This window comes from Acromyrmex echinatior, chromosome 9 (assembly GCF_024713525.1).
Source record: "Acromyrmex echinatior isolate Ae372 chromosome 9, ASM2471352v2, whole genome shotgun sequence".
NCBI lineage: Eukaryota > Metazoa > Arthropoda > Insecta > Hymenoptera > Formicidae > Acromyrmex > Acromyrmex echinatior.
The window spans coordinates 2,853,426-2,872,867 of record NC_141860.1 but is presented as its reverse complement, the minus strand read 5'-3'; the positions used below and the strand labels follow the sequence as shown (position 1 = coordinate 2,872,867).

At 36.6% G+C, this 19,442-nt stretch overlaps 1 protein-coding gene across 2 annotated transcripts in view; it reads right to left on the bottom strand.

Moving 5' to 3' along the window:
- Window positions 1–19,442, bottom strand: part of LOC105151231 (uncharacterized) — a 62,842-nt gene that overhangs the window by 17,800 nt on the left and 25,600 nt on the right. For both annotated transcript variants that reach the window (XM_087409818.1, XM_087409819.1), the window contains exons 9-11: window positions 10,781–11,247; window positions 3,273–8,778; window positions 749–1,195 (exon numbers count right to left, since the gene is read on the bottom strand). In XM_087409818.1, coding sequence (XP_087265944.1) covers window positions 749–1,195; window positions 3,273–8,778; window positions 10,781–11,247 — 6,420 coding nt within the window. The remainder of the gene's footprint in view (window positions 1–748; window positions 1,196–3,272; window positions 8,779–10,780; window positions 11,248–19,442) is intronic.

The window sequence follows — 19,442 nt, the reverse complement described above, 5'->3', positions numbered from 1 at the left end:
ATTTACAAACGGTTTCTCTTTTGCCGTGCGTTTTTCTTTACGACAACGCTCGCCGTATAATTTCATATTTACACTTAATCATTTGCATGGCGCGTGCCACGTGTGCGTGACGATGCGACCGCCTAATTTATCACGCGGGAATCACACGTATCCACCGACCGAATTTCCTTTTATCCATGCGCGCTTTCTCCTTGTCTCTCAAAACCCAGCCTTCAACAGATTTCAACGTGAGAGATTTACGTTCTCTCTCCGTCATTTTTCATTTTTATATAATAAAAAAATAATTTAATAAAACATTACACATAATAAATGATGATCACTCATGTATGTTATTATATTACCGTAAATGTAATGAGATTTAAAATAGCAGAATATTCTATAATTGATGACTGTAAGAATATATCAAAAGTCGCATACTTTCTCCCATTATAAAGATTGTCCATTAAAATTACAAGATTACCTTCCCAAAGTTTTACGAGAAAGTACATTGGTAGAAATAAAATCAGAATTTCAGTATACGAGAAACTCTAAGAATTCATCTATTAAAATATTACACACACACGTTCTCTTCTCACATGTATTCATTTAAATAAAAAAAGAAAAATTAGAAGAATAAAGCATGTAACACCTGAAATAAAGATATAATAAAAGATGAAATCGTCAGGAAATCTATAATTAGAAAGTATTCGACTTTTTATATCACCTTGTGGGCGATCGTTTAAAGAAACATGAATATAATATGACCTACCCGACGTGAGCGACATCGTCTGCTGCCTCCTCGATCTGGAATTGTCCCGCTTGCTGGTGGTCGATTGCGAGCCGGAAACTTGCAGACCCGGTGCGCTGACGGCACGTTTGGGTCCGCTGCCGATCCCGCCGGACCCGATATTGCTGTTTCTGGCGAAGCCGGGAGGTCGATACCGAGCGGATTTGACGCCGCTGTGCTGTGGCAGGAAATGGTAGACACTGTGCGCCTTGTGCATCGATGACGAAGTCGACGTCACTGCTGCTGTTGCAGATGACGACGACGACGATGTCGTCGTCAGGCCAGTCGGCGCGCTCGGCACAGATAGTCGCGGTAAGGAATTAGTAGCCGCACTGATGGCGGATTGCATTCCACGTGGAAGAGTTGTTGCTCGAGATTCTCCACCATATTCCAATTCATCTTCTGTATCTTCGTCACCGGCTGATGCACCTGCATTGATGGTTAATAGTTGTTCTTTTGTCGGATAATGTTGACGGTATCAATGTACGTGAAAGTACAATGAGTAATCGTCTCGTGAAAGATGAATAGCTTCTTTGCGATTTACATGATTGTATATTATAAGTACAATTTAAATATAATGAGCGATTTGTGATTTTATTAGACATTCAACTGTGTGTGTATGTATATTTACTATTTATTATTTGCATATAATGTCGTTCCATTTCATTTAATCTCTTTATTGGAAGTATTTATTTATTGGTACTTGTGATTCATGTACGCATCAACGTGTATGGAAATTACTTATTCATAAATATTATGCATTCATGAGATGCCATTCATTCATAATTAGGATGACAAAGTCTAAGAAAAATTATTTTATAAAAAAATATTAAACGTTGAATAATTTTCTTCTCATTTCTATATTTTATGCATATAAATATATATATATATATATATATATATATATATATATATATATACATATCTATATAAAATACATACAGAATATATGAAATATATATATATATATAGAGGAGATGGTGGTATTACGGCCCACAATTTATATTTGATACAATAACTTGATTAATAATTGAGATTTAAATTTAAAACTTAACGATTACAGTCGTCAAAGAGTTGTTCAATCGATTCTAAACTCAAAGTTACGAAACATTTATAGGGCATTATTTGTAAAAATGTGGCAATACTGCATTAATGACTCGAAGAGTCAGACAATTAATGTGGCCTTCTACAAAAATAGATTTACAAAATTAGTTTTGTTTAAAAAAAATCAGTGTTTGATTTTTACAAAATTAACAAAAAAGTAAATCATTTTAGAATGTGTGCAAATAAATATATATACGTATATATAATTTTTTCTGCATATAAGCTGTACAGTACTAAAAATCTCAATACTAAAAATAGTACATAATACTAAAAGTAATATATAATAAATTATAGGTTATAGTAGAAATCATTACAATCGATTATTAAATAATTATTTTGATATGAAAATCTCAAAAAAGAGGTGAGTAATCAATAGAGGGCCACATTAGAAAAATAGCTATTGTTTAAATTTGCATAACTCAAAAATATATACAGTCAAATAAAATGTTAAATAGCAAACAACACACTCAAATATATATTCATGTGATAATACGCTCAAGTTTAAGAAAAATGAAGAAGGAGGTGTAATTAAATGCTAAAGTATACTTTAGAAACGTTTCGAAATGCTTGAAAGTAAAAAGTGCGTTATAATAAGTGCTGGATGTTGAATATTGGCATATTAGTGTCATGATATAACGACGAGCTACTGAACAAATAATTCCATAAATAATCATTAGGATTCGCTATATAATAGCAAAGATATTAAGGGCAGCCACAATATCTACATTAACCATTTAAATACCATCTTCTCCTCTATATATTGAAAATTATCGCAGATTTCAATAATTCAATTAAATTCGTTTATAATTACGGTGAAACTTTTCGTTTCGGGCTATTTGATTTTAATACAATAATGCATGCAATAATAATTTAATAAATCATTCATGAAATATTTATAAGACATAATTAGTACTTTCATTATTTTATTATCTTTGTTACGTATTTTACTGTTTAAAATCAATAAATCTTATTTTTGCTTGTGTGGAACTAACTGAAATAGAATCGGAATCGCGTGCAGTATAAAACACACAAACAAGGCGTGCAGTTGCTTGCACGCTTCCTAATTCCGACTTAATTTACCAATATAAGTACAATTACATTAGACTTGCCGCTGCGTGCGCGTTTACTCTATTCATTCCACATAAAATACAACCTTATTATCAGGACCGATCTGACTGTAGCGTCTAACATGCTCAGTTCGCACCATACGTAATTGCGGAAAAGGAACGCTCGAGCAACCCGCAGGATTGTTTTAAGTTGGCGAGGCAAAATCAAGCTGTAATGCTAATTACTGCTGTTTCCGCTATGTAATACGATCTACGAGAGCTCACTCCGCAGTGGAGAAGTGCACATCACTTCCATCCATTCACATATACGTAAAGATAGTCACGCTAAAACTCACCTGACTCTCCCCTGGTGTTAGCATCGGGAACGGAAGATCTTCTCCTGTTACTCCATATCCTCTCCTCGACAGAGCCGCTGCCAGCTCCGCCGGTTCCGGCCCCGCTTCCGCCACCGATCGAACCGCAACTCCTTACTCTGTCCAGTTGTTCTCTAGAAAAGCTCTTCGGATTGAACAGCAAATCGCCGGCGCTACGCCGCTTCGCGGCCAGGGCACTTGCACTTGCACTGACACTACCACCACTACTGACGTCACCAGAACATGCTAACAGGCTCAGTTTTGTCCTCGAGTCGGCAGCCATAAGCGTAGACTCAAAGCTGCCACGCCAAGAGAATCTTTCGTAGTCACTGGCCTCTCGTTCTTCCCCTTCTTGACCGGTGGTGACTGCTGGATGACTGTTGATCAACAACAAGGGGTCGTGAGACTTTGATCTTGATAGCAAATGCGCTGATGAGGGCGCATTAGTGGAATCGGATGTTGAATCATCGTCTTCGGTGGTAGACGCCGAAGATGGGGTTCGATGATGTTGAGAATATCGTCGCCATGTAGAAGGATGATGCGCGGTCGGTCCGCCTTCTGAAACTTCGTGCATCAGCGCTACTAGCCGGCTGCCGATGTGGTGCATTACTTTGGCGATCAATGGCGGACTACTGTGCGGCGTAGAATTAGCGTCCGAACTCACGCCGTCACCGGCCATTTTTGTGAAACTCTGTACCAATTTTTGATAAACGAAAGCAGTATCCCTACCCAGACAAGGCGCAGGTTGTATCGTAGAACCTGACCCAGGTCCTTTCATCTGTTCCTTCTCTTTGTCCGATAGAGTTGCGTCACCGCCAGCGGAAGTGGTGTCAAATTTACTGATAATTTGTTGACAACTTTGCGAGATCTGTTCCTGCAAGGCCGATCTGCGACCTCCAGCAGCGCCCTCGAGATCGGAGCTAGTGTAATCCGAACTATCATAAGAATCCGACCACGTATCTTCTGAGCTGAGATACTCAACGATCTCTCGCACTTGTTCGTCACGTATTCCCGGCACCGTCTTCATCAATCGTGTCAGCTCATTCTCAAAATATACCAATTGCGGCGGTTTAGTGCGATTCTGGACACAGAGTCGTGCTTTCGAGGTATAACCTGGTAGTCGAGGACTCGGTGCTGGAGAAACACCACCGGAATTTGCGCTGGTAGCATTCTGTCCTTGACCGTTCGTATTGGCCACCATCGTTTTGAAGAACTGCCGCATCTTTGACATCATGAGATTCGTTTCCTCATCACTGGACCAGTTATTAAAACTATCTTTACGAGACAGTGAGGCATTCGCCAGGTGTGGAAGACTTGCATGATTCACCGGATGCTTCAAGTTGCTTTTGCCGGTCGCTCCTTCTTTAATAGCGTTTTGATTTGCGTTCTGAGGATGCTCCGTAATCTTATTGAGCGAGCGATCTTTGTCGGCTTCTTGATCGACCTCAGTGCCACCACTTCCAATGCCACCTGTTTGGTTTTCATCTGGCAATTTCTGATGCTGAAGAAGATCGTCGCAGCTACCAACAAAGCCTGAATCCCGCGATTGCTGCTTCGATCGTTGACCATCAATTGAATTCACCGAAACCGAATTTCTTGAATCCATTTGTGAGGACGAGGCAGCATTCAATGTATTGCTATTATTTGTAAGAGTGGACGGCGAGGAAGACGAAGACAGAACGGACTCTGGTTGCGGAGTCTTCGCTCTGTCCGAGTCCTCAGAATTCTCCTCGTTTTCGTTTTCCATTACGACTTCGTTCATCAGCGTCATTTCTCTGCTAGGTTCCGGCGTCTTGTTCCGATCATCTGACACGCGTGGACTTTGAGTTCCCAGATTTCGCGGTTTTTTCTTCTTGCGTTTTACTGTATCGAATTGACCGTCCGTGCCAAATACAGCAGTTTGCCCGTCTTCAGTACCATCAGTCTCTGTTGAGGAACCTTCAGATTGAGTTTCCTGCACGTCTTGATTAAGGCTTAGATCTTGAAGAGAATTTTGCGAGCTCAGGTTTTGGGAGCTCTGTGTGAGAGCTAACAAATTATCCAGAGAAGAACTATGAGATCTGCCTGTACCTCTCGCACGCACTAGTTTTTTTCTTCTTTGCGCTTCTGGACTTGGTCTACCTTCGGAATCACTTCCTACTGAACCATCAGAATCTCTTCTATCCTGATCGAAGCCGAGGAATTCTGATAGATAATATTTTTCTAGTCTGGAAGAATTTAGAAAACCGTCACTGTTATTCGACCTGTCCTGGTTTTGACCACTGCCGTTAGTTTCGTCTTGGCCGAGCGACTCCAATCCTTCGGAATAAATCGATGAGGTTTCTGACAAGCTGTCGACTTCGCGCGAACCTATACTGGAGCTATTTCCATCACCTCCCAATCCAAAAAAGAAATATTTCTCCAAATCTGAAGCAGAAGGTGGTCGCGGTTTTTTCGAAGGACTTCCCGCAGCCAGACTGGGCTCCGTTTCACTCTCCTCACAGGATTCTTCGACGATCGTGTGCAAGGTAAAATCAATCGCTTGTCTACGATAGCCTCTGAGTTCTTCTTCACGATCGCCAAAGTTATTAGCTTCGTCTTCAGAGCTCTCTTCCGTGGCAGTAGTCGCGCCCGGTTCATCTTCATCATGAGATACTTCTTCCACCCAGGAATCATCATCAGCCAAACCTTCTTCGAGTATAATAACGCCACCAGTACCTGAATTATCATCACTAGACTGTGACGAAACACGTAATTCACGATCCTTCGATACGTCATCCGCATTCTCCTGTCGACAATTGAGCGGCTTCGGCACATTCTTCACGGACACGTCGTCGCTTTCACTAGCGCTACCGACACTCAATCCACTATCCACTTCAGGCTCGGCTGATTGATGACTCGTCGTGACGGCGGAGACCGCGACTGCGGTTGGTAATCTTTTCACCATCAGTGGCTTGCGCGGAGCGTTTTTACGATGTAATTGCGGTTCGCTCGCAGCCTCCAATGCCAGTTGGAAGTAGCCGGCCAGGCCTCCCTGGTTTCCAACCGAATGGATCTCATCCGGTTGCAGCAATGTCGTGGTGTCCGACGTGACGACGCTTACCGGCTGGTAGGACGCTTCTTGAGTAATCATCACGAGACTTCTGTACTTATTGTTACCGCTAGTATTGTTATTGCTGTTGTGCTGAGCTGTGTCTCTAGCAAGGTCCTTGGCCGACGTTTGGCCGTCAGCTGGGAATCCATTCTCCTGCCGAGTGCACGGGCGTCGCTCGACTGAGCGAAACCGTGTCGCGTCCCCCTCCTCGGAGCATTCACCACTACCACTAACACCGTTACCATCACCATTTCCTCCCACCTGAACGGCAATCTCGCCTCTCACCGGACCGTCATGCGCAATGTCCACCTTGCTGTTACCGTCTTGCTCCTCCGCGCTCCCCATCATCTCCTGGATCCTGCTGGTTAATATCGCATCGCCTATGTCTGTTTGTGCACGCTCCTCACCCGCCGCTACCGCCGTCGGGTCGTTGTCTCCTGGCCCGCCATCTTGACCGCCGCGACGACACGTAACGGAGCGATAGCCCTCATCGTCGTCTTCGTCGTCGTTGTCGTCGTTGTCGTCCTTCGCGCTGATCATCGACTTTATCGAAGACCGCCCGCTGATCGGTCTTTCAGATTGTACGCTCTGCTTGGCGCCGCTTTTCGTCATTGTCGGACTTGTTTTGTCATCATGATTATTGCCAAGATGATAACCATTTTCCTTGATTCCTTTTGAAATATCTTCAATTTTCTTCTTGCCAATTTGATATAGTAATTCGTCGTTGATTGCGGCGATCTCGTTATTGTAATCAAAGGATGACTCAATCGGAGTCACTTCGTATTCGTGAAGCTCGTCGCTGCTCACCTCACTACCTGTAGTGTTGCTCTCGTTGCTGGTGCAACTGTCAGTAAACGCGTCGGCAATGATATCGACATTCGAACAATCTGCCTCCGATAAACGCTGCTTATCTCCTTGCTTCTCGCAATCATTCGTTGTTATGATCGATCGCGTAATCTGTCCGTTATCGAAGATTCTAAATCTGTCTCGATAATCGATGTCAGTCTCTCGAGGAACTGAAGTTTCGGAAGAAACTCCAGAAATTTCGAGAGAATCTGGTACAATTGTTGAATCCCAGGTGTCGCTTGAAGGTGATTTTGGACATTCAATCAGACCATTCTGCAAAATCTCCTTCGATGTATTAACAGCTTCAGAGCAAATTTGTATTTTCGAAACAGATTTTTTTTCGTCTTTCAAGATAACTGTAGGTGGATCAATGCTATCGGGATCGAGCATCCTTATGGATTTCAATTCGATTCGATTATCAGAACAATCACTATTATCTGCAAGATATAACTCTTCTGGGATCGATCGACGTTGTAGTAAGAGAGGAAGTCGTTTATCATCGTTATCACTTCCGATCTTCTTATTGCGACTTTTTCGTTTGTCAATTAAATTAGCAGCAGATTTATCCAATGATTTATCGTCGCTTTTAAGCTGGTCATTGCCAAAGATATAAGTCTTGGAATGCCTTTTAGATTCTTCTAATTCGTCCTTGTTTACTCCTCGTTCATTTTCCATGAATATATCTTCGTTTAATAGTCTTATATGTTGCAACACTACCGGTTCTTCTTCAGGAATCGCAGTGACTCGTTTCAAGGTCACACCACCTTCCGCAGCAGAATCGGAATCATTCTCTTCATTATCCTCGATATCGTTGTCGCTGGTGAGCGAGTCATCGTTCACCACAAATACTTTAGAGAATCTATGCGAGCTGGAATCCTCTTCCAGATCGCTGCTATCTGCTGACGATCTTCCGGACGAGCTGCCCGAATCCTCTCGCGAGTGCTGATATATTCCTTGTGCATTCCTCTCGAAAGATGACAATAAGGAATCTTCACAGGTGGCCTCTTCGTTCATTTCCGTTTCTTCTTCCTTGTCCTCTGCTTCGATGTTCTTCGTTTCTTCTAACTTCTTTTTATTCTTTGTAGTAGAGGAACTAGATTCGTTAATGTCCTTCGCCAGCAAGTTCTCCTCCTTTCTAAGTTTCTCAGTCTTCAATATGACGTTTGCTTCATCTCTCACATCTTGACTTATTTGAGAAGACTCGAGATTCGTTGCGGTCGTTATTGTCTCAGTTATTGGACCGTACAATCTCGGAGTCAACACCTGATCAGGCGGGCGGAAGGTGCAGGTGGTTGGATCGAAGGCGCCAGCGAGCCGGGGGTCTAGACGTGCGCCATGAAGAGGCTGGTTGAATCGAGGGTGCCAGGCGAACCAAGGTGCCGCTGGGTCACCTCGTAACCTCAGAGTTCCTGGCTCGGCGTGACCGTCACTGCGACTTATCATGGATGATGCAGCCGCCGCAAAATCACCGGTCCACAGAGCAGCCGGTACCGGCACTGGATACGGAACAGGGACCGGTATAGGTACCGGTACCGGAAGCACGTTCGCACTTCGGGAACCACCGCAGGCCTGAATAGAACGACAGGATGATAGCTCGCGAAATTTTATCTTGAAAAGTGTTATCTTTCTCTATCTTCCTATTTTACTTAAAATATTGTAATTTATTTATTTTTTTCCATTGAATAAATAAAATGGCTCTATAGTCAATTTAATTTGAAATTGATTAATTACATCCACACTACTGTTCAAAATTTTAACACATCTTATATTTTTGCTTACAAATCTATTTTTAAAATATAAGATATGAAATTACAATATGATATACTTTTTTATTTTCAATCAATGAAAGTAGAGGAGAAGGTATTATGGCCAGTGTAGATATTGTGGCCTCTCTTAATGTCCCCACTATTATATAGGGAATCTTAATGATTACTTATGAAATTATTTATTCAGTAGTTCGTCATATCATGACGCTAATATGCCAACACTCAATAGTCAGCACTTACAACGCATTTTTACTTTTAAGTATTTTGAAATGTTTCTAAGATATATTTTAGCATTTAATTACACCTCCTTCCTCATTTTTCTTAAACTTGAGCGTATTATCACAAGCATATATGTATATTGGAATGTGTTGTTTGCTTATTTAACATTTTATTTGACTGTACATATTTTGAGTTATGCAAATTTGAACAATAGCATGGCATTTTGTTAAAATGTGGCCCTCTATGCGTATTGATTACGTGTACTATTTTTAGTACTGAGCAATTTATATGCAGAAATTATGTGTATAACGTATATACATTTTATTTGCATACATTCTAAAGTGATTTACTTTTTAATTTTGTAATCAAACACTATTTTTTTTAAATGAAACCAATTTTTTGAATCTATTTTAGGAAGCCAATTTATCATTTCTTTTCGAGTCATTAATGCAGTGTCGCCATATTTTTATAAATAATGTCGTATGTAATAAATGTTTCATAATTTTGGGTTTAGAATCGATTGAACAATACTTTCACGAATGTAATCATTAAGTTTTAAGTTTAAATTTTGATTATACAAACAAGTTATCGTATATAAAATGTAAATGGGGGGCATAATACTACTATCTCCTCTATTAAAAAAAGTCGCGAAATATAAATGACAAAAAATAATTATAAACAAAAATTATAAGTAAACAAAAAAAATGTGATGTATCCTATATCGATCAAAAAATATATATATATATATAATTTCAAATTTTGCGTTAAGAAAATAAATTGTCTTCTGATATTATTAAAATTTTAATTAATGCGCACAAAAAAATATGTTAAATAATTTATTTTCTATAAATACATTCTACTTATAAGAAATATAAATAGAGAAATGTGGATTAACAACTCAAAAGCTGTAGCAGTGGCAATTCAGTACGAAGCGCTTTATCGATCGTTGTAATCAACGTGAGGCGTCGCTCAATATACGAGTTCTCGAGTTTATTGACAAAGTGTGACCGTGAATTCCGCATAGTTGCCGTGCGACTCTCTTCGCTAGTAGAACGTGAATGATTAATTTAGCTGCAGCAATGTGTTTGTCAAACGGATGCACAATCAGCGGCACCCAGTCGCGGTCACATGACTTGTGTTCATGTTCATGGAAAACTGTTCTCATCGCGCGTAACATCATCTTTTTATTCAATTCATTTATATGAAATTATTTCGTAAATAAAAATTTATGTTTTAACGTACGATTTATATTAAGTTAAATAAATAAATTTATTAAAATAAAAATTAATTAAAAAGATTCAGAAAGCTGCTAAAAAACAATGACTACAAATCATACGCTTAAGAGAATTATATTATTAGAATTATATTATTAGACTTATTCTTGAAAATCTTTAATATTGAATATTTGAACTTTTGGTGAATTTTCAGATGAAAAAAAATATAACGAAAATTGTAATCTTTCTTACAGGTTTATTTATAAAAGTACGTCAAACTTCTGCACTAATCTAATAAATTTCTTCCAAACGTAACGTATGCGAGATGAAATATATGATATAATATATAGAATTATAATATTATAGAAGTACCTGACAAGCAGCGGAACCGCGTCCTGGGCAGCAACTCCAAACGTCCTGACCGATGATATCCGCTGTACCGATGTTAACACCAGCGCCGATGGTGACAATCGGTGTTGTTGGCAACGGCAGAGAGCCGCTTTCGAAGTAGTCCCAGTCGCAGTCCTCGAGCGACTGCGCGTGATGATGGTGGTGACTGCCGTTGCGCGGCAGTCCGTTCAGGTAGGACGAGCTCGAGCAACTACTGTCGGCATCGTCCTCCTCGCGGCCTGACGACGAGTCCGAGCTGATGAACACTAGTCGTCTGTAGTCCACCACGGATGCTGGCTGATCCTGACCTGGACCACTTGTCGCAGGATTAGGACTGCGCTGCCGACTGCTTCCACCCCCGCGTCCGATCAGATTCAAGGTCTGCAGGCTCTGCAGATCCTCGCCGCCGCAGCAAGATCTTGCATGCGATCTCCCACGTCGCCGCGAACCTTTTTTAACAATTTCGTTCGTCATTCGTTTACACCGTTTGATTTAATAAGAGAGCGATAATATCGTAGAGATAGACAGATTAAAAAAGAAAATTTTCCAATAAATTGGATTTATCCACTCAATCGAAATGTTGGTAATTATTCGTATCATTCGTATCAATTTAGCTCTTAGTGTTCCGAGAGTTTATAGCATAAATCGATCTCCTAAAATCATGATTAAGTTTGATCTTATAATTCTATTAATTTCTCCTAAAGTAATTCATTAATTTTTCAAGACTTTATAAATTTATTAATTCTATAAATGCATGAACATTTTTGCAATTACTTTATTAGGCAAATTATTTACTTGCATCTATTAAAAATACGTAGAACTCGGAGAGAGAAGATACTAATAAAATAAACAATTAAATTGTTATTACCAAAGAAATATAAATTATTGATTAAAAAATAGATTATTTCAAAATTTTTGAAGATATGTTTCAAAAGTTTGAAGAATTAAAGAAATATAAGTGAGGTAATTTCAAAGCAGAGAGAGCTTTGCTTATAGAGCAGTGCAGCGATCTAGTGAAGAGCATGATACGAAGTCGCAATTATAATGATCCACCAAAGAGTTGACAGTCCGAGGAAGACAGCTGCATAACGGAGTAGGTATATCTCTTATGGAGTCTCACTATGCTACAGATGGACAAATAACAACGCTGTTAGAAGCAACCGGCTGAACATGCACAAAAACTTGCGTTAATGTTCTTCCAGCTTGGAAGTAACTTCTGAATGTTATGAGCGTGTTTGCTCGCACACGGCGCTAACGAACCGTTGGTAAATTCTGACTTTTAATGATTACAATCCTGAAATGCGACAGCGCGCTTGTTCGCAGGCTCGTTCGATTAATTAATCAATTGTGGAGAAATGTATGCTCGAGAATCCTCAGCGTAGTGTTTACAAGGTGTTTCTTAAATAACTCTCACTAATTATACAGTGCTATTCCTAATAAAAAAACTGAGTCGAAAAGTTCTCTACCACTTTGCAATTTTCGCAATAGTTAACAAGGTATTAATTTCTAAACGTTGCCGAATAAATAAATAAAATTGTCTAAGACAATTTTAAGGTATCTTTCAGTGTTCTTTATAAATTTTTGAAGATGTTTCTTAAAGATGTTTCTTAATATAATACACATAATTTCTCTATCATTTTAATATTTTAATATATTTTATATATATATGTATATATATATATATATATATATTTTGTTTTACTATATATACATTTATTAAAATTTAATTTTTATTTCAAAACAACATCATTTAATGGATATGTACATATATTATAATATTGTAATCACCAAACACACAGAATACTAACAATACAATTTGCTAAAATCGAAAATCGAAAATATCTTCTTTTCAAGATTATCCATTTAATCAATAATTTTTTTTAAATTGAAGATGATACAATATGTCGATGCATAAAAGAAGAAAACATACACTCAACCATTCGTGAAGTACTAATAATAGTGACGATAGGAAAGTGATATGATAATAAGCAACGTAATACATCGCGTGCGCGAAAAACTCTTTGTACTTTGTGACTTTGCTCACGCGCGTGTCAGCGACATACGTAGGAAGATTGGATTTATATCTATTGTACAGTTCGAAACACAATGCGCTTTTAGCCCGTAATCCGCCAGCGGAACGGTGCGCGGCGGCGTCTAAATCTCTCCTTGGTTATGTTACACCGCCTTAATTCTATGTGTTCCCCTCAGTACCTTTTTACTGTGCTACTACGTACTCGATATAAATTACAGCCTTCGCGAGCGAGCAAATCCGCTTCACAACTGCCTTCGTAAACGATTGCGTAATCCTGTCGGCGCTTCTTTACGAAAAATTTGAATGATTCTCTCAAAAATGTTTTTAAAACCTTTTCTCAATTTCAGATTTTTCCTCTCTCGAAAAAAGAGAATAACATCGTTTTTATTTACAATGCAACGTAGTACAGATTTTCTGCAATGAGATAAAACTATTTTACTAGTTTCTCAGTTCCTTTATTATCTGTTTTTTAAATTATAATTTTTCGAGATTTTTTTGTTTCTTTGTTTATTTTAATTAAAATTTTCATTACTCGCTTGTTTTAAATTATGTATTTCTCGTATCTATGTACGATAAGAAAAAAATTGGATACGATCGAGTGTCGTGGCGGTTTAGCGTGAATGGGGCACGAAAGAGAAGAATCAGGGCCTGCTTTGTTGGCGCATTTATATGCCTGTTTTTTACGCGTCGTTGAATTACCTGGTCAATGGCACGAGGGAGGCCCGTCGTTTCTGACCGTGTGTATGATTTTTCCGCGGGGGCCCCTCGTATTATTACCACGAACCGTACCTTCCTGACTTCTCGTGAATGGCGTTGCGAGAGAGAGAAAGAAAGAGAGAGAGAGAGAGGGGGGGGGGACAGGGAGAAGAAGAAAACGGAAACAAAGATGGAAGAAGTGTAGATCAAATGAAAGAGAGATTTCTAAATTCCAATTTGTGTGAAATAAGAATAATTGAAAATGCGAATTTAAGTCTTTAACGAGGATGAAAATTGAATAGACAAGAAAAAATTGAAATAGATCTATAATTTTATGAAGTATACATATCAAAAATAGAATTCAAAATCGATTTCTTTTCTTTCTCTCTCTCTCTCTCTCTCTCTGCGCGTGTGTGTGCGCGTGTACAGGTATTTGATAAGTAATGATAAAACTCTTTCATAGGAATAAAGCGGACTAAACTGAATCGAAAAATCTTGTACCATTTTGCAATTTTCACAATAGTTAATAAGATATTAATTACTAAAAATCACCGAATATATTTTCAATAATTTTATACTCAAGTACTATTAATTTTATAGAAAAATTGCAAAAGAAAAAAATTGTTTACTTTTTCTTATAGAGCTCTAAGAATTTTTTCAAAATTTTTTATCAATATTTTACTTTTTAGTACTGTATTTTCTTATATTGGCAACTATTTTAAACATGAGAATATGTGATACTAAAAAATTCTGAAAAAAATCTCAGAGCCCTAAATGATATATTTTCACGAATGTAATCATTAAGTTTTAAGTTTAAATTTTGATTATACAAACGAATTATCGTATAAAATATAAATGGGGATCGTAATACTACATATTATCTTCTCTATTAGAAAAAGTCGCGAAATATAAATGTCAAAAAATAATTATAAACAAAAATTATAAGTAAAAAAATTATAAACAAAAAAACAGCATATTTTTTACTCAACAGGCAAACTTCTCTACGAGAAGAAAATAAATAATTTTTGTCACTTGCTGTTTTTCTGTAAAGTTAATAGTACTTGAGTAAAAAATTATTGAAAACCAATATTTGGCGATTTTTAATAATTAATATTTTGTTAATTATTGTGAAAATTGTAGAAGACGTTACGACTCAGTTAGTCCGCTCTATTCCTATGCGACAGTTTTATTATTACTTATCAAACACTCTGTATATCATTTGAAAGAAACCATTTTTATGCTAAAGCCTGCAATTGTCAACTCTAGAGTTAGATAAATCTATAATTCGTAAGATCTACTTTGAATATGCATCTATATAAACCTTGCAAATTATGGACTGACTTCATACTTACGTTAAAGTCTACAATTGTTAATGCTAACCTGAGGTAAGTCTATAATTTATGTCATGTGATCCACTTTAAATATGAAATTATATTTAGCTTATCGTTAAAGATATAAAATGGGGTTATTGAAATACCAAGCAGTAGAATATAATGATAGGCTAATTTTGAGAAATTAAAATTTTCTATTTGAAAGAGATATTAAATTTCTTTTTTAGGAAATTAAAATGTTATCAATGGCTGAAATAACTTCGATAAAATCTTTTTCCAATTTCGCAGAGAATTATATTTTATTTTTTTGTTATTAAAAAGCATCGACATAAAATCGATAAATTTTTGGAGTTTTCACTGTTTGCAATTGTATTCATATATTGTAGTATATATTTCATTAATTGTAACTCTATGAGAATAGCATGCGATAAAAAGAAATAAAATTGTTATTACAATAGACTTCTTAACATAATATTATGTATATAATTAATTGCTTTGCATAAAATATATTTATTTATAATTATTTTTTCATAATTGAAATATTGAAATTGATTTTCATAAACCTGATTATTTCAATTTCGATTTAATCTTATCTAATCTAGTTTTTTTGCAAAATTAAATATTATGATTGAAAGTTTATAGTTTATATATTATATTGAAAGTTGTAGGTATTCATAATTAGTTCTTATACGTATTCAAAACTATTTTAGTACAGTTTTCAAATGTCATACACCAATCACAAAGCCATATTAGTACTTTAAGATATTACTTATTACATTTAAAGTGAAGCGTGCAGTGACTGTTCGTAAAAAAGTGGTCAGCAAAATCGTCAAATAAAATGTTCCCCAACTCTCGCAAAACGTTTCCAACTCGCTGTCTATTAATGCACCGAAATATGACCGCAGTGAAGCCTTACCAAACAACTTAGAGTTCTACCTCAAATTTTTCTGATCTTTTCGTTGTTCTCAAATGATTTGGCTGTCATCGCATGTACGTAAAGACACATACATTTAGAGATATATTACAAAATTACACACTTTGTAAAACTTTTAAAAAATTTTTCAAATAAGATCTAAAAAAAATCTGCAAGAGATTTTCAAAAAATTTATAATTTGGTATCATCACTAATATCTTTCACAGTACGAGAAGAGACTAGTGACTGTGTATGTAATTTAGAATTATGTCAAAGATATAATTCTGAAATGCATGAAAAGTTATTATGCAGAAAGTTTTTTGTCGATGTCATTATTTTGGAATAAGATGTAACCACACATTTCTTTTTAAGAAATACTTTTTTTCGATATTAAAAAAAACTCATTTTCACATGTTAACGAAGATGTACCTTCTCAACTATTTTATCGAATTATATTGTTTCTTTCATAGATCATCCGAGAATATATGAAAGTTGAGGAAACTCAAATTGGGAAAGCTCAAGACGTTACGGCCACCACTTTCAAGAAACCGAAGAGACCGGCAACGCGGAGGCTTGAATTCTTCGATTCTCTTTTCTTGTCGCGAAATAAAGGCGGCTTTGGTCACCACGCCAACTCGAAGAAGGTGAGGCGAGCGATTCGCGTGGGCTACCGCCGCTAAACTGAGAGCGTCTACGCCAAGGGGCACACCTGAATCCCGTGCAGCGTCGGTCACTACCTTACTACAACACATAGTATCCCGCTATAGTGCATTGCGTCGTGCTATATCGGGTGACTAATTCAATAAAGCAATTCGCTACCTTCCGGCTCTTTTTTCCTGCCTGCAACCCTATTTTAACTACAGACAAAAAGAGTATTTCAATGACGAAAAACGGTGAAGATATCTTCTCCGTGAACAAAAACTTAGAGATCTTAGATCGGTAATTATAGTTGGTTCTTATTTTAAAGTTTTATCTTAAATCTTAAGTAATCTTTTAAAATGCTAATACTGTGTGATATCTTAAGACTATATTTAAGAATATATTGCACGTATTTTTTAACAAAATGTCGAAAAAATATCGAAAAAAGTTACAAATTTATCTATACTGTATTTGAAAATAATACAAAACATTTAGCAGCGATTTAGAACCTAAGTAAAAAATTCTTTCATATAAGAAGTGTACATGTTCTTAAAAAATAAGATAAAATGAAAAAAAATTTATTTAAACTATAAAACTGTATTGTTAAATATAAATAATGACATTATCGAACCGTTTCATATGTGCATAACATTTATTTTTATACGAAAAAAGCAAATTTCCAATTTATTTTTTACAGAGACTGTATATATTCTTAAGACAATTTTAAATATAAGAATCTTATTAATATCGGGGCTTTCGGAGTACTGCGATTCCATCTAGAGTAATTCATAAAAAAAATCTATTCAAATTGTAATTTATTGTACTTTTTTCTTATCTTTGATATCGATTAAGATGTAACCGTATCAAAAGAAGATCCTTAATACAGGAGTGACGGGAGCTTTTTCGTGGCTTTTTTATAATCCGGCGAATTCACGCAATTATCACGTCTGCGCATTTTATTATTCCTCGCTTGTCGAGCGGTGATTCTGCAACACCCCGTATATTCGCGTCGCAGGTGAGCGTACTATACAGTGCCAGCAGGGAACGTTGTTACACTATTATTCCTATGCTGTTTCCCTGGGCCCTGCTTCGCTTCGCCTCACCTGCTGCCCACCCGCCTCGCTCCACGTCCGGATGATTCCGTGCTAAAACGATCATACTCGGGCAAGAATGAACGGTAGAGATGAGCAGATAAGAATTTTATTCGGAATTTAGGACGAGAATCTTGAGATTCATGAGCAGACTATGGCGATGTCAAAACGTGGCGATAATAAGCCATCAATTTAACATGTGACGATGTAGAGAAGATAACAATGAACGAATTAGTGGAAAGGGTATGGTTGTCGAACAAGGTTGAGGACTGAAGTGAGATTTAATATACTTTGAGTAAATGAAACATTTGAGGTATTAATTTATGATAGCTTGTAGTCTACTTTATATACTTTATATAAACAAATTAAGCATACCTTTTGTCTATTTTTTGTTTCATTCTTGGCAAAAATAATTTTGCGAAAACGTTAAAAGAGAAAAAGAAGCATCGTCACATTTTGATGTTGATTGTTAATCACTTCTCGTCAACAGCAAATACAAAATCACGACAATTCCGGCATAGAAAATGAGAAAGTACATCGACAATAGAAACGTGATTGACAATTGGAGTATTCTTGATAACGTCATGTTTGCAGAAAGCATACACTTCGAAACAAATCACGAAGTGAGACTTACAAAATAAAACGATCGATCCGTCAGTGAGTCATGTGATTTGCGCTCGACTCGGATTTTACAATCGGTATCGCGCAAAATCACAAGTGTGTTTAGATTATGAGGACTGACATTGATTCGAAATGTGCATGTCAAGCGTTTTATGTAATATTATTAAACTTTGAATGCATTCCTTTCTCGCATTCCGTCGAATCTCTCGTAGCTGACGAAATACGAGATTAAGAGTAATTGCTCTTTTAATATTCCTGCTTGAAACGTGATGGTTATCGAAAACGAAATGGAGATTTCGTTGGAAACAATGAAGGGAAAAGATTGACATAATATCAAGCAAAAACTACTAATATTTCTCGAGACATTATTGAGATAATAATTAAGAATATAAGATCAATCAGCAAAACTTTCTTAAAACTTCTTTCTTAAAAGCGATAAAAATCAATAAGAATGTTTTTTCGATATTGTATTAATTATTCATCTCTCGTTAATAGATATTTTGCTTTTGTTAACCTGTTCACGATACGTTAATTACGGTACAATTTTATGAATTATTGTATTCCATACTTTTTACGTAATTTTAGTTAGATATGATTTTACTATCGCAAAACACTTAGACGCAATATTAAGTCGAAAATGAATTTATTGTCTCACGATTTAAATGTGTCTTTTAACTCTGAGACATCACTGGATTCGCACGGTTTTCTTAGAGAATACTGACCGCTTTCAACTAGGACGTTTATCCAAGGGTTTCGATAATCGATGAGCTTATCATTACGAGTGGCCGTATACTCTTTATATACGTAGATATATTGCTATATCTGTTTAGTGAATAGAATATTTAGTAGATAGTAAAGTACGTAGGTAATAAATAAAAATTTAATAGGTAGTAAATAAACGAATGAAAAGGAGCATTTCTATGTATGCTTATAAATTTAATCAAAAATCTAGATAAGAATTTTACTCGAATGAGAAATTAATCTCATATTACGATAATTTTATTAATATTAATTAATCTATATATTAATTAATCTAGATATCTGCTGCAGATCGTAAAATGAATTCAAGTTTAAGAATCAAGGAAAGTTCATTTCATTGTAAACTTATTAACAAAGGAAAAAATCTCACAATATTTCAATTCTGAGCGATTGTTGCAAAAATAATGAAAACATACATCGAAAATTTAATTGAGAGTCGCGTGAGTACACGATTGAGCAATTATGACAATTATCGGCAGTCAAAGCAGCTAGACAGTCGCGAAAGCGAAACGATACTTAGTTACTATACGATAATTACACTGTTTGTTATTATTAATTACGG